Source organism: Asterias amurensis, chromosome 15, assembly GCF_032118995.1.
Source record: "Asterias amurensis chromosome 15, ASM3211899v1".
NCBI classification, from domain to species: Eukaryota; Metazoa; Echinodermata; class Asteroidea; order Forcipulatida; family Asteriidae; genus Asterias; species Asterias amurensis.
The window spans coordinates 14,305,058-14,326,899 of NC_092662.1; the positions used below are offsets into that span (position 1 = coordinate 14,305,058).

At 37.8% G+C, this 21,842-nt stretch overlaps 2 protein-coding genes and 1 long non-coding RNA gene across 5 annotated transcripts in view; 2 read left to right on the forward strand and 1 right to left on the reverse strand.

The window, feature by feature from the left end:
- The window catches only part of LOC139948233 (uncharacterized), a 17,964-nt gene extending 14,587 nt beyond the window's left edge, over positions 1-3,377 (forward strand). For both annotated transcript variants that reach the window (XR_011787425.1, XR_011787424.1), the window contains exons 4-5: positions 634-779; positions 3,281-3,377. This is a non-coding gene — a long non-coding RNA (uncharacterized lncRNA). The remainder of the gene's footprint in view (positions 1-633; positions 780-3,280) is intronic.
- The window catches only part of LOC139948232 (ubiquitin carboxyl-terminal hydrolase isozyme L5-like), a 9,947-nt gene extending 2,622 nt beyond the window's left edge, over positions 1-7,325 (reverse strand). Inside the window, exons 1-10 of the mRNA XM_071946322.1 lie at positions 7,199-7,325; positions 6,678-6,744; positions 5,943-6,048; positions 5,188-5,313; positions 5,005-5,066; positions 3,901-4,031; positions 3,259-3,322; positions 2,012-2,126; positions 1,397-1,513; positions 373-471 (exon numbers count right to left, since the gene is read on the reverse strand). Of these exons, the coding sequence (XP_071802423.1) occupies positions 373-471; positions 1,397-1,513; positions 2,012-2,126; positions 3,259-3,322; positions 3,901-4,031; positions 5,005-5,066; positions 5,188-5,313; positions 5,943-6,048; positions 6,678-6,744; positions 7,199-7,277 (966 nt within the window). The 5' untranslated portion in view covers positions 7,278-7,325. The remainder of the gene's footprint in view (positions 1-372; positions 472-1,396; positions 1,514-2,011; positions 2,127-3,258; positions 3,323-3,900; positions 4,032-5,004; positions 5,067-5,187; positions 5,314-5,942; positions 6,049-6,677; positions 6,745-7,198) is intronic.
- LOC139948231 (flotillin-1-like) lies at positions 6,861-21,729 on the forward strand. 2 transcript variants are annotated; one of them, XM_071946320.1, is made up of 11 exons: positions 6,861-7,016; positions 10,120-10,286; positions 10,964-11,107; positions 11,755-11,874; positions 13,045-13,140; positions 14,061-14,213; positions 14,436-14,617; positions 15,276-15,321; positions 16,089-16,226; positions 16,751-16,915; positions 17,987-21,729. In XM_071946320.1, the coding sequence occupies exons 2-11, from the start codon at positions 10,212-10,214 to the stop codon at positions 18,008-18,010; spliced, it is 1,143 nt and encodes a 380-aa protein (XP_071802421.1). In that variant the 5' UTR covers positions 6,861-7,016; positions 10,120-10,211; the 3' UTR covers positions 18,011-21,729. The 2 variants fall into 2 exon arrangements, with proteins under 2 accessions (XP_071802421.1, XP_071802420.1); XM_071946319.1 differs by lacking the exon at positions 6,861-7,016 and adding an exon at positions 8,240-8,361.
- The last annotated feature ends 113 nt before the right edge of the window (positions 21,730-21,842 follow it).

Genomic DNA, 21,842 nt, shown 5'->3' on the forward strand with positions numbered 1-21,842 from the left:
ACGCAAGTCACCAGATACACAAGGCCAGAAGGCCACTTCAAGGTGTGGGCTAAAATTGATTTTTTTTTTCGGGGGCCATTGCCACCTACTCCTTTTCTGAAACAGGGTTGCCCCTTTTACAGTCCATACGGATGTATGCTTGGTTATCATCCATCAGATTATGTCTAAGAGCTATTAGAGCTTTTCTTCGGTTGAAGCCCTGTTCATACTTCCTGAGAATGCGAATGCACGTGAATTTGAGGTCACACCCTCCTTTCGCAGCGATATTCGCAAGTGAGTTGCCCAGAGTTGAACTGCTGCAAATTATTTGTTGCGAATTTGTGACGTTAACGTTCGCATTCGCAGGAACTATGAACCGGGCTTAAGTCATACCTGTTGTACAAGGGGTAGTAGTTCTCCTTTACTGGCTAGAACCTTCAATAACTCCATAATCATCGGCAGGTAGTTGTGCTTCCTTCTGATGTTTTCAACCTTTAACAAATTGATAGATTAAAAACACTCATGGTCATTGAATAAGTTGTTTTACATAACACTCGAGCAGATCCTCGCCATTTGACTGGAGGATTGTCCGTCACCTGATAGCAGATAAACGTTACGTCATTCACCGTGTATTTTTCTTTCCGATCAAAACAGGAATTTTTGTTACATTGGGAGCTAGCTGCATTATTTCACAAAAATGACGGATTTGTGAGGAATATATGACGACCAAAACCCACCGAAGAAAAATGTATGCTGCCATGGAATGTGAATCCGTTGAATTTAGTGGTAGCTTCTTGCAGGTAAGATTTCAGTTATGAAGCTATGAACATTTTCCACCCTAGAAACAGGCCCTAATATTTAGGACTCTGTATCTGTGTACGGCTATGCCTCCCCGTGCCTGTGATAATGCAGCAGTTACAGTGATATGAAAGTCTGAGATTCAGACCAAGCAACAAAGTAGAAACCACTAAGCCTTCATAAGTGACTTAAAGACACTGGACACTATTGGTAATTGTCAAAGACCAGTCTCCTCACTTGGTGTATCTCAACATATGCATAAAATAACAAACCTGTGGAAATTTGAGCTCAATTGGTCGACGAAGTTGTGAGATATTAATGAAAGAAAAAATGCCATTGTCACACGAAATGGTGTACTTTCAGATGGTTGATATCGAAACCTCAAATTATAAATCTGAGGTCTCGAAATAAAATTCAAGGAAAATTACTTCTTTCTCGAAAACTACATTACTTCAGAGGGAGCCGTTTCTCACATTGTTTTATACTATCAACGTCTCCCCATTACTCGTTACTAAAGTAAGATTTTATGCTAATAATTATTTTGAGTAATTACCAATAGTGTCCACTGCCTTTAATATGAACGATAAAATTAAGGGTTACAGATTTGAGGAAATTGTACCTTGAATTTGTTGACTTTCTGGTTCTCCTCCTCAAGAAGCATGGTCAATCTACTCAGCTCCGATTGGATGCTGGTGGCTGACAGACCGGCTGATTGGTCAGTCTCCATCAACTCACCCTGATAACCAACCAAAACAAAATGTAGCACTCACTGTCAGGTTTAGTACGACATATTTATTCTCTTTTTTAAACTTACACCGATGTGTAAATAAACTTCCAAATCACATCAGGAACATAACATCGTTCAATATGTTCAAGTCACTTCTGAAAGCCCACTTGTTTCAGGAGGCCTACCATCAATGACTTATTTATTTCTCCTGTGCCTCAGCGCCTTTGAGCGAACATTTTATTTAGGCGCTTTATAAATTGATCATGATTGATTGATTGATTGTGTTAAAGCATTGTATACTCAGTACTTTCCTGGGTTTGTAATAACAAAAAGCCAGGCAGATCACTATGGTGGGATTCAAACCACAATGGACAACAATGAAAGGTCAGACAGAAGGAGGGTTACAGACATTAAAGAAAATACTAGAATGACAAAAATGTAGCTCATATGGTAATTTTTTATGCAAAAAGAACATATCAAACCAAACAAAAGCCTGAACAGTTATACCTGTGATTCTAATGTCTCTAACTGTGCCTTTAACTTGTCGTACTTTTTCTGATATATCATTCTTCGATCGGTGATTATTGCCATCAGATTGAAATGGATCTCACCGGCACTGTACCTGTAAATAATAAAAATGTAAAACTTGACAATGAACCCTCTTACAATCTTAAATCCTGATATGTTCAAATGCAAAGGTGATAAAATTTTGGCTAGTACATTGTACACACAAACAATTTGGTGTTACAGTTGGTAAGACACTGCTCTAGAATTGCAAGGGTCTTGGGTTCGAATCCCACCCGAGTAACATGCCTTTGATATTTTTTCACAGGACTCGGGGAAAATACTGAGTATACAGTGCTAACACACATCGGTGTATGGGTAAAAAAAACCAAAATTAATATTCTTTATCCCCGATGCAAATTTAACATCTATTAAATTTGGTGTTACTTGGGCCTTCAGTCCTCAATCCTCTGGTTTTGGAAGAATAAAAGCTGGTATCTTTTTCCATACGATCTTACTTAGAAGTGAAATGATTCTCAAAAAGTTTTTATACTATCAAAAGCTGCTCTACTACTAACAAAGAAAGGTTTTATTGCGAATAATTTAATAGTGATTACCAAATGTATACCTTCCCTTTAAAGGCAGTGGACACCTTTGGTAATTACTCAAAACTAATGAGAACTAATTCTGATAGCACCATGTAATGCTTTACAAGGTGCTGTTGCATGTACAGCTATGATGTTTTGTACTTTTTAAAAATTTACTGGAGGGTGTTAGAGTTGGTGGAAATTTCACTTTGAGTTTGAGGTTATGTCAGCGAATGCGTTGTGTTGTTTTAAAGGCAGTGGACACTATTGGTAATTACTCAAAATAGTTATTAGCATAAAACCTCACTTGGTAACAGGTAATGGGGAGAGGTTGATAGTATAAAACATTGTGAGAAACGGCTCCCTCTGATGTAACATAGTTGTTGAGAAAGAAGTAATTTTCCACGAATTTGATTTTGAGACCTCAGAATTGGAATTTGACGTCTCGAAATCAAGCATCTGAAAGGACACAACTTTGTGTGACAAGGGTGTTTTTTCTTTCATTATCATCTTGCAACTTCGATGAATAATTGAGCTCAAATTTTCACAGGATTGTTATTTTATGCATATGTTGAGATACACCAAGTACGAAGACTGGTCTTTGACAATAATTACCAATGGTGTCCAGTGTCTTTGACCACTTTCAAACTTCAATTTACTTACTTCTTAATTCTTTGTTCAATAGCTGGTTTGACCGTCTTCAGCCAATCACCTGGATCGCATTTACCTGAAGAAAGAACCAGATAATTCTATCCAATATTACACTTTGAAGAGAAAAAAAGGTAAAAACAAAAGCTTTTCGGTTTTTAACTAAACTTGACGCAATCACTGGGTCTGATTGAATTTTTAATTGAATTTATAAATCACATCGGGCAACTAATTCTTCTAACTCACTTGAGACGAAAGCATTCTTCCAGTTCTATTGAAAATCTTTATTCTTCCATCCAAAAACTAATTTGCATGCAACTGACTATTTCCAAGAAGGCATGAAAACGTGTTATTGCTAGAACGAGAGGATCTGACAAAATTTCCTCACGGTCTCTTCCAACAATCCATTTGCTGACATATTTGTCAACCGGTTTTTCTGGTCCTCTTTATGTTTGTCAACTTCCCCTGTCGACCTGACAAAACAACAAACGTAATACCAAAATGTAGACCCTACCCATAAAACTTGTAAACATCACTTTAAATCACTGTAAATCTCAAGTCAACAGTGTTGGAGTGTGACTGAATTGGACAGCACCATCATTTTTCAAACAACATTTTGTTGAAATTTTGTTACTATAAAACTATTTATTCACCTACCTAGATCTACTGGTCCTTCTTTCAATCCATCCAGTTCGTACAATCTGCCGTTGATCGGGATGTAGCCCACAAAATGGTACGCATCTTCGTCTTTATTGGCCAAGGACGAGTCAAATTCAAACATCTGTTGCCTTGAAAATACATACATTTATGATAAGGGAGATTTATATCAAGTACTTTACACTTTGGAACAAGCTCGGACAGGTGAGTCAAATAGACTTAAAGCCATTGGACCCTTTCGGTAAACAGTGTTGTCCAAGGCCCACACTTTGTGTACCACAACTTCTATATCAAATAAGAAAACCTGTGAAAATTTAGGCTCGAACGGTCATCGGAGTCGGGAGAAAACAACAGAAAAGCCCACCCTTGTTTCCGCGCGTTTCGCCGTGTCATGACATGTGCTAAAAATAAATCCGTAATTCTCGTTAACGAGAATTTATATTGTTTTGCTGTTTTCTCAAAAAGTAAAGCATTTCATGGACTAATATTTCAAGAGAAGTCTTTCACCATTGCCTTCTGTAAACCCTGTAAGTTATTTGTAAATCTGTGAACTTTTATTTTTTTTTCTGAACCGAAAGGGTCCAATGGCTTTAACCATAGTCAATCTTGATGTTAGCCAAACATCAAGAATGAGAGCCCAACTTGGGCATTTGACTACATTTCAATTTTGACAGAGTCCACTCTTGATAGAGTTGCAAACTGCCACCGAGCTGAGTGGTGAAGATTGTTAGTCACTAACTTGACTGGTGCTGAATGCTGAAAATGCTCCACAAGGGGACACTCTCATAAGTGGCCATGTCTTGCATGGTCCTTCAACTGCCATACAAACAAAACTTTCAATAATTTCTTAGCCACAAAAAGATGTTCAGCAAAATTTGTTTAACTTCGGCCCATGATTAATCTGTTGACAACATTTCACCAGCCTTAACTTTTTTTTAGGTATCCTGTGAACAGATAGACAACAAGACAGACAAACACACAAACTAACTAGGACATTACATAATGTCCATGGTGGATGTACATGTACCTATTCGCCCCTTGCATAGTCAGCCATTAATATATTAAACATAAAAGTTAGATTTAATTTAATCGTTTATTGCTTACCTTGCAAAACTGTTGTGAACTTGTCTGATTACTTCAGAATTACTGATGCTTAGTCCCTTCATCTTCAAACACAAAAACAAATCAGAAAAACAACAAGTAACAGATGCTCAAATCAATGACACCCCGTTTGAAGTTTAATAATAAAAAGTGTGGTAAGACAGTAGGAAGAAGAAATAATCTCACCGTTGGATCAAAGCTGCTTGTGAAATCCTTAAACTCGCTGAGTTTCTTGCCGAGGTCAATGTCCTCATGTTGACAATTTAGTAGAACGCTTAGAATAGCCTGTGTAGCACAGGCATTCGTAATGACCTGTAATTTAACAATACCACAACTGATAAGCACAAAACTGACAGCATAAGCACAAAGCACAAATAGATTTTGCAACCCACCCTCTCCAGGAGAGTATAACAACTCAAGACTCAAGACTCAAGACTCAAACAACGCATGAGGATTATACATAAGAATAACAATACTGGGTTCTTATTATAGTGCTTTATCACACTATGGGCATATCAAAGTGATCAGTATTGTTTTCCTACAGGATATGTTGAGCTACATTTTGAAGTATGAGACATATTCATTTATAGCACCATGTAACGGTTTACAAGGTGCAGTGGTGCAATATGCTGCTGATCAGACCAATAACAGTGGGATGAACCCCTTCTTTTTATGATCAGTGCATTGGGTTCTTTAACACAACCCACTGGACCAATCGCTTTACACCCCATTCAAAGGACACACCAATAAGGGTTACTTATGCTGCAGTGTCCAAAAGAATAACAAATAAAGTTTTCTGACATCAAACAGCAAATCATGATCATGACTCACTCATCAACGAATTCAGATCATGATTTGCTATTTTAAAACTATTTTTTAACTATCACAATTTATTACAATGTATCAAGTCAAACTACAACCGCTAGCATGATGCCTGTTACCTGTTTTGCAAAGAATATTTTATCCATACGGCTGTCTTGGACCACAGCCCCTGAAGGTTCTTCACCGGCTTGCCATTTGAACAGGAAGATCAACCCATGAACAGGTCTGAAGAAGGAAGAAGAAACAATCTGATACATTTAAAGCTTTAACCCATTCTTATAAATTATTTGTACTTTTGTATTTATATGTTAAATTGCCAAATAAATAACAATAGTTAAAGATATATTTTGTAACACGTAAGTTGTGGAAATGCTGAATTGACATTAACAAATTTCAAGCAAATTTGTTGTTTTGGTGTATAATAATAATCATAATGCAGAGCTTCTATGCCCCAAAATAAACAATGAAAATGAAAAAATTTGTTAGAAAACTGTAGGGCAAACAAGCGAGTCTTTACAAGTCCCTTTTGAAAATCAAAACTTTTAGCTTGGCAAATAAGAACTGGTCAGTCATTCATTCCATAATGAAGGTGCAATGAATTTGTAGGCTCTTCAACCATAAATATATTTTTCTTTCTGGGGATAGTAAGTAAGTCTATGAAGAGCTCAACAGTTACAGGCTGTTGGAACTTATGGTAGCCCACCGACTTACTTTTAGTGGTGACGCCTTTAAATGCTTTGGCCATTTTACTGCTGAAATGCAATGAGGGAAAAATTAAAGCCAACATAAATTCTAAATGTTTGCAATTATATTAGCTTATTTGCCCTTCTCAGGAAGGTTTGCTAATCGCTTACTTCAATCTGCCAAGACCTGTTTCATCATCTAGGGTCCATATTTCTTCTACTTGAACACCTGTCACACCTACAAAGAACATAAAGAAAGAAACCGATGTGTCAAACCCATTGTGTACCACTTATTATAGGGTGTCGAAGGCCGAGCGGATAAGAAGAGAAGAGCACCGAACTCAAGGCTTCAAGCTCTGGTATTTCTGTTCAGCAGAGTGTGGGTTCGAATCCCAGTCGTGACACTTGTGTCCTTGAGCATTTGAGCAAGACACTTAACCATAAGCTTCTCTAGAAGACTAGCGCACAACTTCCAAGTCACTGACTCAACAAACATGACAAAATAACAAAGTGAGTAACGACTGAGCAGAACAACAGTTCAGCATGTTCAGTCCCAGTGAGTAACAAAGTAAAAAGGTAAATGTTGTCAATGTCAGCAGTACAGCGGTAACACTGAACAGTAAAGCCACATTCCGAAATTGGCTCAGATAATGGGGCTAATGGAATTAAACGAAATAATGTAGAATATTTACCAAAGCCTCTGATAAGTTCTGTAAAAACTGCAGGATCACTTTCGATCAGACACCAATTTCCAGCTGAACCACCCGCCATGATTTTTAGACTGGTACTAGAGACCACACTGTGCACGTGGTCCGAACAAAAAGAGAGGGTACCATGCGTCAGTTCTTCGTAGTCTCTTTTTCAAGTGGTGGGAAATGATATTGGGTCGGCTGGACGAGGTTGATTCAAAAGAGGGCGCTATCAGAAGAAGTTAGTGTTGAAAGAGGTCCATTATTTTATTTCTATAGCCTCCCAGCTGGTGCGCCGCGACCCCAGTACCAGTATTAAAACCCAAAATATATTAGATCATTGGTTTTAAATGAAATGAGGGGGGGGGGGGGGGGGGGGTGGTAATGTTGTGACCAAAGCGAAATCGTTTGCAGTGTGCAAAATTATTGGTTGGGGTTGGACTTTCGAATGGTGGACCATATTTTGGCCATTTGGCACAGGTGCAAATATGTTTTAGTTTCATGTATTTTCTTTCTAACAGGCAGAATACTTTCACTTTCAAGAAAGAAACAGTGTCCCTGCTGCAAGTTTAATTTCATGATATAAAAAGTTGATAGAAACTCAGTAGCAACTCAATAATATTATTGTTCTGTGTGCAAATTGTGCCTGGGTCCAGCTAGTCTTGGCCCAAGACGTAAGTGCTCGACATTGGGCGAAGATTAGGGTCAAGCAGGCTCTCTTTTTTTGTCAACATACATGTACATGTATGTCACGTTACATTGTCTATAAATAAAATAAACGGATTAAATGTTGCCTCGATCCAAGCTCTTTATCAAAAAAAAAAAAAAAAAAATACAGCAGTACAATGAGTACGTGCCTTTTGTCGCGTAAAATCGACCTCGTTCCCTTAATAAACTACCCAATGAAATTCTATGACTGTAACGTGGGGTCGAGAGCTACGCAGCTCTATTAACAACACCCAAACAAGGTTGTTACATGAATATTCATATCGAACGTACGTCGTGCGCAGCGTGCATCGTATTATGTCATTATTGAGCAAGGGCTTGGTTTGGTAGCGAAGTGGAAATATTCTGTTGCTGTTGTTTACAGTTTCACGTCTACAAAAAAACCTCCAAAATGGTGTTTTTCGAAGTATGCGGCCCCAACGAGGCTATGGTTGTGTCGGGTAAGAGTATACATTACATATGTTGAGTTTTAAACTGAAAATTGTGTGCGTAAGTAGCAGTTTGGATTGAAAATTTACTGTGGAAAATACCAGTACAGCGTTCTTGTGTGACTCATCGTCACAAAAGTGCCTTAACCAGTTACGATATGGACACACACAATACAAAAAAGCAAGATATAGGCAGCATACATAAACACTCAATTGTAAATTGTAAAAAGCATATCATTGAATCCCCAGCCAGGCTTTTTGAGTTTTGTCAAAAAGAACATTGTAAAGGCCTTTTGGAATATATTTGCTAAAATATCTTTTGGGGGAGTTTTACATTCACTTCAGAATCAGAGTCAGACTCAAGAGTTTTTCAGTCAGATTTATTTGTTTACTTTTTTTGCTAGCTAGGTTAGGTAGGCCTATTTATGGATAACTTTCCAGATGGCGCCACCACTTTTTCACTCATTTTTACAAAAAGGAATTTATCAATCAGGTAAATAAGTTCCTATATTATTTTATATCGAATGAAAAAGTGATGGCGCCATACGGAAACTTTTCCCTATTTATTATTATTATTAATTAAGTAATTAATTTGAATTTAATTTTGATAATGGGGATTAATGGATCTTTCCGTATGGCGCCACCACTTTTTCACTCATTTTTACAAAAAGGGATATCTCACTGAGGTAAACTGGATGCTTTAATAATAATATTTCGTATCAAATTAAAAAGTGGTGGCGCCATACGGAAACTTTTCAGAGGAATCAAAAAATTTTTGGGGGAATGAAAACAAAATTTACCAAGCCAAGGTAAAAACCAAAAAACCACACCACCACAGCCACAGGTTTCGTCTATCGCCAGAACTACATGTAGGAAGGTAGTTGTGATAATAAGATGTGGTGAGATATTGTTGTGCAATTACACAAGACCGTAGAACTTAGCCAGTAATCTTGACTGGCCCGATGCTACAAACACTGGCCTTGGCGAGGATGAGATTGTTCAGACTTTTGGCTGAATTCAGACTTTTTATGTCGGCCTGGTGAAGAAATTCAGACAATATTTTTTTTCTCAAATAAAGAAATCCTGTTCATTGGTCTACTTCTTTAGTGCTTTGGATACTGTTTCCACACACTCCTTGGAATCTATAAACCCAGGTAGAAATGGCATCATTTCAATAAATTTGTATCCAAGTTTCAGTTCCAAGACTCTCACCCCTGCCTTGGGCCTCAGCTGGGCCCAATAACATTTGCTTAGCATGACCTTTTTGCCTTGATAAAAACAGGATTACCAACCAAATTTCCCTGTGATTTTTAGGATATAAGCAAACAACAGCTGAATACCACCAGCAACAAGCAATATGCAACAAACATGACAAATGGAAACTTGGTTGGTACCTGGTTGGTATAAATCCTGTTTGTATCAATGAAGAAATTTCATGCTAAGCAAATTGTTGTTCTTAGCAGCTTTGTGAAATTGAGCCCTGATGCAGTGTTAATTTCTGAAATTTCCCAACATAACATGAATCCATGGCAGGCTCGATTTCATGGAGGCAATGAAGCCAATCGCTTCCATGCTATCTGGTCATTGCCTTGATGCCCTTCTTAGGGTCGCATTTACCAAGGAGAAAATGCCTTGGTGCCCCTTGTCCATTCAAAAAATGAATCATACAGGCCTGCCATGTAATCAGAAGTGAAATTAAATTCAAAGATTCTGGGAGAAATTGTACATTAATTAAAATTTGTTCTTGTGTTTTTGTGTTTTTTTGAACAGGATGCTGTCATTCCAAACCCCTGCTCGTCTCCGGTGGCCGTACATTTGTCTGGCCAGTCATCCAGCAGATTCAAACCCTTTCCCTTAACACCATGACATTACAGATCAACACCGATAATGTCTACACCCGCCTTGGTGTTCCGATATCCGTCACTGGGATTGCACAGGTAATTTTGGAGAGAGAGTCAAGTAAAAAACTGGCCTTGGTAAAGGGCATCCTACATGAGGAAATTGTACATTTCTACTGGAGAATTTCAAGGGCATTTAAGGCAATGACCAGGGGGCACAGAGGCAATCGCCTTTGTTGCCTCTATGAGGTATTCAGCCTGCAATATGTAACACAAAATGAGTGCCCATAGGCATTTCCTGAAGTTGCAAGAAGTTTTAAAGGAAAGTTGTAAGCTTGGTAGTAAACTCTTCAAATCTCTTCAAATTAATGGAAATAAAACCTATTGGGTAGAAGCCTTTAACAGCAGCTTTCGATACTATAGCATTTTGAGATACTTTTATTTTTGTGGAAGTAATGTTTTTTAAAATGTAAAAAAAAATACAATTTTTCATGCATCAAAATTAGAATTTGAGATCAGATTGTGTATTCCTTTTATTTTTAGGGATTATTATTCTTGCATGAACATTATTCTCTCTGGATTTTCGCGACCACTTTTGGAAATGAATAAACATCTACATTTAAAGAAGATTAAAACAGTTCCAAAAACCAATTGTTTAATGCAAAATTGTGTCCCAATATGAAGAGACGGTTCAGGGATTGTTTTGTTTGCCAGAGTACATTATTTCCAAATCTCTTTGACACTCGTCTTAAAACTGAACTCCACTTTTCTTCCAGGTCAAGATCCAAGGTCAGAACAAAGACATGCTCCTGGAGGCCTGCCAACAGTTTCTTGGCAAAACGGAACGCGAGGTTGAAATGGTTGCCATGGAGACACTTGAGGGTCACCAGAGAGCCATCATGGGAACAATGACTGTTGAGGTACTGTCACATGACTTATATTTGAATTCATTTCATAAATAAATTGAAAGCATCGACTAGACCTTAAATGCACGTGATGTCATATAAGTGTGGCGCCCTCGCCTAGAGGTAAAAAAGCGACCAGTCATTTGCCAAAACTTTTTCGCTGCGCGCACATTACGGGTCATTGATTCAAGTCCCGCTCCTGTCAATTTTTGCTTTGTTCAAACTTAGATTATTTAAAATTTACCCAGTCAGTTTCCCTTGTGGATTATAGCTTGATATAAAAACCATTGAGATATGTACAGTGAAAATTCAGCTTTTTTGTTTCAATGACAACCCAACACATATGAACAGGTTTATGATTTATAAGTGTTTGTAAGTGTTTGATAAATACATGAAAAGAGAAGCAGAAAGCACACAGAATAGGCAAGGGCGTAAACAATGTATAGGGAGCCAAATGGGTGGGGGGGAGGGGGGTGGGTTGACTGAAGGAGCTGGTTTGACCACAAAAAAATGGAAACGATAAGATGGGAAGAGAGAGAATGAGTAAATCAAATGATAAAATTGTCGACCAGCTTGTTTTACTTTTGACTACCAAAGCACATTACAATCTGACAGTCGCCATGTTTTAATCTTCTTTCAACTCATTGCGTTTATGTTTACAGGAGATTTACAAGGACCGCAAGAAGTTTGCCAAGAACGTTTTTGAGGTTGCCTCCTCTGATCTGGTCAATATGGGCATCAGCGTGGTCAGTTACACCCTCAAGGATGTCAGAGATGAACATGTATGTATCTTAAGGTGTCCATCTTAATAATAATGGCTTCTTATATAGCGCTCATTTCTGTCACTTAGCAACGCTCACCGTGCTTCATAATTCAGTATTTCCTGCAAGATGTGGGACTACGTTTTGAGTTATAAGACGATCCGTCGATTCCACAAAACTCTTCCTAACTTAAGATTAATCTCAGGACTTAGGACGAGTCCCAGCCCTGCACTGTAGCATGCAGACCTGAAGATTAATCCTAAGTTAGGAAGAGTTACTCGTCCTAACTCGAGATAAGACGAGTCCTAACTCTTTGTCAAATCGACGGCATCCTCCTTTTAAGGTGCTGTTGCACAATATCAAACCTGGAATACCGGGTTGAACCCCGTCTCATCTAGGTGCGTTACACAACATACAGGACCAACGGCTTTACGTCCCATGCAAAGGACGAATGGTTATTGTGTCTTGCTTAAGGACACAGGTTCACGACTGGGACTCTAACCCACACTCTGCTGATCAGAAACACTACAGCTCTAGTCCGGTGCCCTTATATGATAGGCCACAACACGCAACAAATCTTCTGCCTTCAATCAAGTAATCCAATCTTTAAGTTACCCGATTTCATCAAGCTGTTTAGCTGCAGACTCTTGCTTAGCAAATGAGCAAGAAATGGTTACCACTTTTGTTAAAGCCATTGGACCCTTTTGGTTCAGAAAAAAAAAAAAGTTCACAGATTTACAAATAACTTACAGGGTTTACAGAAGGCAATGGTGAAAGACTTCTCTTGAAATATTATTCCATAAAATGCTTGACTTTTTTAGAAAACAGCAAAACAATATAAATTCTCGTTAACGAGAATTACGGATTTATTTTAAACACATGTCATGACACGGCGAAACGCGCGGAAACAAGGGTGGGTTTTTCCATTGTTTTCTCCCGACTCCTATGACCGATTGAGCCTAAATTTTCACAGGTTTGTTATTTGATATACAGGTTGTGGTACACAAAGTGTGGGCCTTTGACAACACTGTTTACCGAAAGAGTCCAATGGCTTTAAGTAATAGTGGTTGTGCTCAGCAAGTTTTGTGTCCTTGAACAGAATGTTTGCTGCCACCAAGTGCCAAAAAGTCTTCTTACTCCTTCATGCTTTAACACTATGTTTCTTTTGTTTTCTTCTTCTTATTTATACAGGGTTACTTGAAAGCCTTGGGTATGGCTCGTACTGCTGAGGTCAAGCGAGATGCAAGGATCGGTGAAGCTGAGGCCAAGAGGGACTCTGGCATTAGAGTAAGTCAACGCTTATTAATAATATTTATAACACCCCTTACAAACATTCTGCCTTTTCATTGGTTTGAGCGCCTCACATGATATTTCTTAGTTTTATTGGACACGGCGGCCCTGTGATAGTGCATCGTTTGTCATGTGATAGTCCGGCGACTATCACACAGCGTGCAGTACCCAGACGTCTTTTTACCCACATCAAACCCAATCAGTTGTGCATCTGTGTATCTGAAACGCGCGTACGAACAGTACGTGTATGAGGATGATGAATGGTCTGTTAGGGTGTTACCAGAGCACGTGCTTTGGTTAAAACTCCAACTCCCTCGGTGATCCCCGGACCGTTCCATTTTCCCTCGACTGCGCCTCAGTAAAATAGAACGCTCAGGGGATCACCTCTGGAGTCGTAGCACTCGAAGCAGTCAATGTTTGTATACTAGCAATCTCTCTGGTCTACTGCTCTAGAATAGCAAAGGTCGTGGGTTCTAACCCAACCCCAGTAATATGCCTGTGGTTTTTTTCACAGAGCTCAGGTAAATACTGAGTATACAGTGCTAACACATCGGTGCATGTATGGGTAAACCAAAATTAACCCTTTGGTGCACAAGGCGGTTACTAGGGACCACCAACAACACGTCAAATTGGACTTTGAGAAACGATTATAAAATAAAAACTACATCACCCGTATATACCGCCCTCCGTCGGTTGTTTAGAGCGATTGTTACACTTTTGTTTGATGTGATGTTCAACAGGGGGGCGCAATTGAAAAAAATTTAGAAAAACATGGTTATTTATTTTATTTTTTCATTTAATCTGTGCACCAAAGGGTTAATAATAATAATGATTCACAATGAAAATAATCATTATCATGACCATTCCACACGTACATTTCTAGATTTATTTATTTGTACAATTGTTTCCATTTACAGGAAGCGCGTGCTGAAGAGGAGAGGATGGCTTCGCGATTCGCTAACGATACCGAAATCGCCAAAGCCAAGAGGGACTTTGAGCTGAAGAAAGCTGCATATGATATGGAAGTACAGACCAAGAAGGCTGACTCTGAGCTGGCTTATGAGCTCCAGGTAAGTGGAAACTTTTCAATGTAGACCACTAAAGGCAGTGTACACTATTGGTAATTACTCAACAAAATTATTAGCATAAAACCTTACTTGGTAGCGAATAATGGGGAGAAGTTGATAGTATAAAACTTTGTGAGAAACGGTTCCCTCTGAAGTAACATAGTTTTTGAGAAAGAGGTAATCGCTCACTCAAATAACCGTAACAATGATTTGATGTTTGATCAGGCTGCCAAGACCAAGCAGCGCATCAAGGAAGAGCAGATGCAAATCAAGGTGGTGGAACGGTCTCAACAAATCCAGGTTCAGGAACAAGAAATCTCCCGTCGGGAGAAGGAACTGAAGGCTCAGGTCAAACAGCCTGCGGAGGCTGAGAAATTCAGACTGGAGACCATTGCCGATGCCAACATGTGAGTTTGCAATTTAATAAATAATAATAATAATAAATAATAATAAACCATTCTTATATAGTGCATATCACCGGGAATCGTATGACTTTGTTTTGATAAGTGGGGGAGTCGAAACAGATTTTTTTGAAGATTGCAGATTTCTAGTTGTTTTGTACTCTTGAACTAAGCTTTGAGAATATACAGTTCTTATTTGAAGATAAACAGTTCTTACTTACAGTTTATTATATCTAATGTGTGTCTTGACAGGGCTCAAATTTGAGAAAAAAATCCACAAGACCGCAGGGCTTGTTCCTCAGAATTTTTACTAGAGCAGAATACTTTTTACAAGACCAAAAATAAAGGAAGAAAAAAAAATTCACAAAAAGCTAAAACGGTAGAACAAAGGGCTTTTTTATGCTTAGGAGGCCTTTTTGGGTGTAAAACCAATAAAGACATTTCCACATATGTACTTCACACAATTTTCTCTGCCACCAAAAAAAAAAATTCAGATTTGACAGGTCGAATTTCAAGGTCTGTAGATGTCATGATCAAAAATTGTATCAGTGTGCTTTGAATCAACCATTCACTTCTGTTGAGGAACAGAGACCTATTTTGACTTTTGTTTTGCTGGAAAGGTCTGAATGATGAAAATTTAAATGTTCTTTTTTTTCTACAACAGGAAGCGTGTTGTGATGGAGGCTGAAGCCTCAGCAGAGGCAATCCAGGTAAGGTTTCTTGCAGTATCAGCCATCTTTGTTTGGTACCCTTTAACACCTAATAGTAGCAGTGGTGACATGCCATAAAGCACCAGTTTTTTAAGGTATTTTACAGTATTTTTAAACGAAATTTAAAGAAATTTGTGTAAAATTTTAGGTGTAGTAACTTTTTTTTAGTTGTCGTCAAAGATGCCAAGTTTTTTGTGGTTTTTTTTACAGTATTTTTAAACGAAATTTAAAGAAACTTGTGTAAAATTTTAGGTGTAGTAACTTTTTTTTAGTTGTCGTCAAAGATGACAAGTTTTTTGTGTTTTTTTTACAGTATTTTTAAACGAAATTTAAAGAAGTTTGTGTAAAATTTTAGATGTAGTAACCTTTTTTTTAGTTGTCGTCTAAGATGAGTATGTCATGACTAGGTCATTTGGGAGTTTTCTCTTCTTTGTTAATTTAAAAGGTGGTTGGATTGGCGTTGTGGTATCTTACCTCGCCTTCTACCTCTAGAATTCAGGTCAGAATCACGCCGGGAGCACTACATGGATTGGTTTTCCAGTCTTTACCTTACTGTGTGGGTTTTTTTTTCTTCTGGAATAACTCTCAGGGATTTTACTTTCACATCTTAAACTTCCTTCCCTGTCTCTTCATTTGGGTTCTTGGCTAGTACAGTGATTAAGTTCACTTTTCTGAGAGTCCTCGGCTTCACAACTAGACTAAATAAAATGAAATTAAATAAAAAGGTAAAAATGTAATTTGCACTGTCTCTTTGTTGTTTGTTGTAGTTGAGAGGTGAGGCGGAAGCGTTTGCCATTGAGGAGAAAGCCAAGGCAGAGGCAGAGCAGATGGCCAAGAAAGCTGATGCCTGGAAGGATTATCAAGATGCTGCTATGGTAGACATGGTCCTGGAGACACTCCCGAAGGTAAAACAAACATCAAACCTTATTAAAGTAATAGGTGCCTGTTTTTGTTTTGTTTTTTTTAGTAGTATAAAACATTGTGAGAAACGGCTCCCTATGAAGTAATGTATTTTTTGAGAAACCGGCAATTTCTCGCCTTCACAGTTCGTAGGATGTAGGCATTGGTATATCATCCACTAGGAGCCTGGCTGGTAGAGCAGAATACTCTACCTTCCCGACTTTTAACTAAGCATTTAAGTAAAGTGCCATTACATACCGGGTATTGAACCCTCACTGTGCTGCTGACAACACCAGAGCTGGGGTCAGATGAAATAGATCCCTCGGCCATGGTGTGCGTGGGGGCAAACTGGGGGTGACAAGGGAGGCTAAGAATCGTTTTGTGGTGTTAAAATGTCCATGTTTCTTTCAACCCTCCCCCCCCCCCCATGTAGTGCCATCACTGCGAAATCTTGTTATGCTGCAATTCACAATCCCTTTTAAAGGAAGAGTATAAATGGTATTGTATTGATTATTGATTGGTTATATAGATCGCTGCGGAGATTGCTGCCCCATTGGCTCAAGCCAACAAGGTCACCATGGTGTCCAGCGGTAAGGGAGGCGTGGGAGCCGATAAGCTGACCGGAGAGGTGATGGACATCATGAACCGAGTGCCTGAGCTCGTGGAGAAGATGACCGGTGTCAACATTTCCCAGGTAAGATTTTGAATAAATAATAGCGGCTTCTCATAGAGTGTGTGTATCCGTCACTCAGTGACGCTCAAGGCGCTTTAACATACAGTGTTTTCCTGCAAGGTATGTGGGACTGCGGTTGAATTATGAGATCTACTCCTTTAACATGGGACCATGTAATGGTTTACAAGGTGCTATGGCGCAATATGCTGTCAATTAAATCAGGAACATCTGGGTGGACCACTTCTCTTTTCGATAAGTGCACTGGGTTTTTTTAAGTACGTGACACAACACTCGCGGGACCAACAGCTTTACGTCATACGGCCAATAACATCCCTTTAATGTTTCTCAGCTTCCTGGGGAGTATACAGCCCTGAGCTGCCGTGGCGCTCAGATGGCTTTTTCATACACAATATCAACCTCCAACCTCGCAGGTACTTATTTATACCCCTGGGTGAAGAGAAGCAATTATAGTAAAGGATCTTGCCCAAGGACACAAGTGTCACGACCGGGATTCGAACCCACGCTCCGGTGAATTCGCAGCAGAACTTGAATTCGATGCTGTTCTTTAACCACTCGGCCATGACACTCTACATTTTCAAAGTAATTTGGTTAAATGTAAAAGAAATCAGTTTGTATGAGAAAAAATGTTAATCTGAGAAGTGTAACTGTCAGTACCCTTTCTCAGATAGAGTAAATCTATTTGGGATTATTTTCTTCCTGCGTTGACATATTCATTCCGGATCTTCCGGCAATATCTCAATAAATCATATTTTGGATATTTCAAATTTAAAGGAACATTACAGATCCATGTAATCTGGGTCACGCGAGAATAGTGAAAAACGGTTACAAATTTTTCATTGTGCACAAAAATTAATAAAACGCTCACTGAGCGATAAACTCTAAACGCAAAAATAGATTATTTAGACATCGAGTATGACATTTCAGACAGAAATATTTCAAGGGATGCTTTCTACTATCATCATCATTAGACTGTGTAAATTGTATGTAAATCTGTGATCTTCACGATTTTTGTTTCTTACCAATTCTGTAACGTTCCTTTAAATTTGATTTTTTTTTTTCTTCTCCCTACAGGCAATCGGTGCCACAAGAGTTTAAACTGTGTTCAGTTATGATGTAAACACACCTGCGGGTAAATGGAAGATTCCATTATCGTCATATTATATGCTCCCCTATAATGGAAAGTGGACCAGTCCTTCCATGTAAGTAAGTCAAATGTGTATCATAGATTGGAGTTGATTATTATTAATATCATTGTTGTCTTGTAAATTCTGTTTTTTTGTTTGAGATTTTTTTTGTGTGGGTAAAACCACTGAAAAATCCTTCGGTGCAAACACAAACAAAACAGTATTTCTTGTGTCAAATTTAACAAATACTTAAAGATTCCAAGTTCTTTTGATCCTATTGTTATAACAGTCTTTAACTTCAAGCAAATATGAATACCAAATTGTGATTGGTCAACCCATGTGATTGGTCGAACCATGGCAACAAGAGTCTGATATTATACCATATGCTCTGTCCATGTCGTACTCTGCGTATTGTGCTACTCAAACTCCTTAAGTTGTGCTATTTTAAGCTGCGCATGAAGTTTGCTTGAAGATACATTCTTTTTCACTTGTGCCTTCGGCCTTGTTGGATATGGGGACGCAGAAACTGTATATTTTTCTGTATTCCACTCAAGTTTGTGTGATAACTAATAAGAAATAGCCTTAAAGAACAAATAGATAAATGCAGTCACAGATAAAACATCCATAGAACTGGGCATTGTTTTACACTGTAAGGCCGAGTTGTACTGGCATCGTGTTTATCGTGGCCATAACATCTCTCAGCCTTTGTCAAAAAACAAATAGAGATGTGGATAAGCGTCTGCAAATTGCTATTTTTTCAAGATAATGGCTTCAACCAACAGTTAAAGCAAAATAGCTGGAAAAAACTGTGAGTTTGTTCTCCATTTTTCATCCATATATTGGAATGGGTAAAATTTAAATCTGTACTAAAGTTATAGCCAAAGCTGAATTACAACTATGTGACACAATTTGTACTTCTTCATTCAATCAAACAAACATCAAAATCATATGCCAGAAGAATTCTTAACCAGAAGAATAAGCAATAGCTGGGAGGGGTGCCACTTCAATAAGTGAACTTAATTTTAGGAGTCAAAAGCGAAAACTTTGGAAATGCATTGTGAGTTGGGAGACCATGGCTGATTAACTATGAAGCGCAGTTGCAAACGCTGCCTGTGTACGTTGTTTGGTAGTTGTGGCAACAGTTGTCATGGCAATGATTAATGTCTGTAGCCAGGAGCAACAGCTGTCACCCAGCTTTTTTAAACTGATCAGCTTTCAACCCTCAAACCTTTTTTTTTTAAATTGTGTAAGGACAATCGCAGGATGGTTTAAAACATTAAAATCAAACCGCCTTAAACAAATTCTGTGCTCAAAATTCTTTCAGTTAAAGGCAGTGGACACTATTGATAATTACTCAAAATAATTATCATAAAACCTTACTTGGTAACGAGTAATGGGGAGAGGTTGATGAAATAAAACATTGTGAGAAACGGCTCCCTCTGAAGTGCCATAGTTTGAGAAAGAAGTGATTTTCCACTAATTTGATTTAAAGACCTCAGATTTAGAACTTGAGGTCTCGAAATCAAGCATCTAAACGCACACAGCTCCGTGTGACAAGGGTGATTTCTTCTTTCATTATTATCTCGCAACTTTGAAGACCGATTGAGCTCAAATTTTCACAGGTTTGTTATTTTATGCATATGTGGAGATACACCAACTGTGAAGGCTAGTCTTTGACAATTACCAATAGTGTCCACTGCCGTTAATAGCAAGCAAAAACTTCAACTTTTTGACAAGGATTTTGAAGTTGAAACTGAAGTGGTTCACACTGTTAGTTTTAACAATAAATGATGAGCACATTTAGTACTAAATAGCAACAGGCAGAACATGAAAGTAATTATCACAATGCTCGAGTTTAACAATTCCCTTGCTACCCAGCATTTCTTCAAAATTTCAATGTTTTTAATTTCAGATTCTTATAACCATAAATGAATGTCCTACATACAAATTATATTATACGCTTTCATATAATAATTATTCCGTCTTTTGTTTTTAGAGTAGTGTTTATATACAAACATAAACCTTTGTAAATAGATTTCAGTATTTTTACGTCTGTATTCGATATATTATTAAGTCATACTATACTCAATACTACATTAAACTGTTTAAATCTTCAAAGAGTGATATTATAAGTTATCACACAAGCGCGAGTGGAATACGGAAAAATATAGCGCTTCTGCGTCCCATATCCAACGAGGCCTTCGGCCTCGTTGGATATGGGACGCAGACGCGCTTTATTTTCCGTATTTTCACGAGCGAGCGTGTGATAACGTATTTATCTTCAAGCAAACTTGGCGCGTGACATAGAACACACAAGACGCATGGTAGTGATATTAGCCGTGCAATATAGGTTTTATCACCACTCCATTCTGCCAATCTGATTGGAGGATTAGCGCGTACTTGAAGATAATATACATTGCTGCATTTTTTATTTATTTTTTATTTTTTTGTGTTTTGGGGTTGTTTTTATTTTTTTTTTTTTGGGGGGGGTAAAATTTGATTTCCTTTCTGGTTCTGTGAGTTTTCTTTGGTTTTCAACATTTTCCAGGTAGTCCTGTTTCCACTACTACTCTCTCTGAGTTTGTTAGAACTTACTTGCCTATTTGAGTTCAGTTGTGCATAGTGAGGGTCAATTATGCTTAATGAAAATGAGGTATGCTTCTGGAAAATATTGAAAATCAAGTATGCTTCTGTAAATTAAGTATGCACATTGAAAATCAAGTATGCTTAATGAAAGTCAAGTAAGCACATTGAAAATCAAGTATGCTTAATGAAAATCAAGTAAGCACATTGAAAATCAAGTATGCTTAATGAAAATCAAGTAGGGGGCCTATGCATATTTAACATTTTTAAAATCAAGTGTGCATATTGACAAAAAGTATGCATTCAATTTTGTTTTAATCAACAATTTTCAAAGATTTATTATTCATTTATAATCTCTCTGTAGTGCTAACTGGTTTTTATTAAGATAATAACGGACAACCATTGTCTTATGAATATTAATAAGTTTATTAATTTGCTGATTGATTGATTGAACACAGATTATTTAAGCTCCTCCCCTACAGTGTCTTGACCAATCATTGAACAGCTAAAAACCTGACCCCAAAAACTTTAGCTTTACCATTATGAATTCCTATCCTGCATTACTCACACGATGAAGGGGGAGTCAGGTCTTTCTTGTGTGTGCTAACACTGGGCAGGTAACTTTTGTGGGTGGGGCTCAATGATCAAAGTATATTTAAATTTATACAAGTTGTAATTTACATGAAATTATTAGAGCGCCTGTAATTTGCATCTTAGCTTCTCAAAGTAGTGCCCTCAAATGGGAAACAAAAAAAGCATTACCAAGTTCGTTTCACAAGATACAGTACAGGGTTTATTCTATTATGATATGAAACATATTCTCATTCATATCCATGATGTATATTTTTAATTTTGTTTACTCCAAATTTATTTTGAGGACTTTAATTAAAATTGTTCACTTTCTTCTTTACAACAATTTAACTACTCCCTGTTAATGTTTATGATATATAACTTTACTTTTAGTTTGTAAACTAGATTATTTCCATTGCAATTTTAGAAATAGGTTTTCATTGTTTTGTATTTTAATCTGTGAATTAATAGTAATCAAATGTGAATCCAAATCATACAGTATGAAATAGTGAATAAATTGTTCGGAATGTACTAGAATTACAGATTTGTCACATTTTTGTCTTTCTGTGTGCTTAATTTTGTCCAATTGGAGTTTCTTAAACAAATATAGGCAGGGGTAAAGATTAGCCCTATAAAGGACTCTTCCTCTG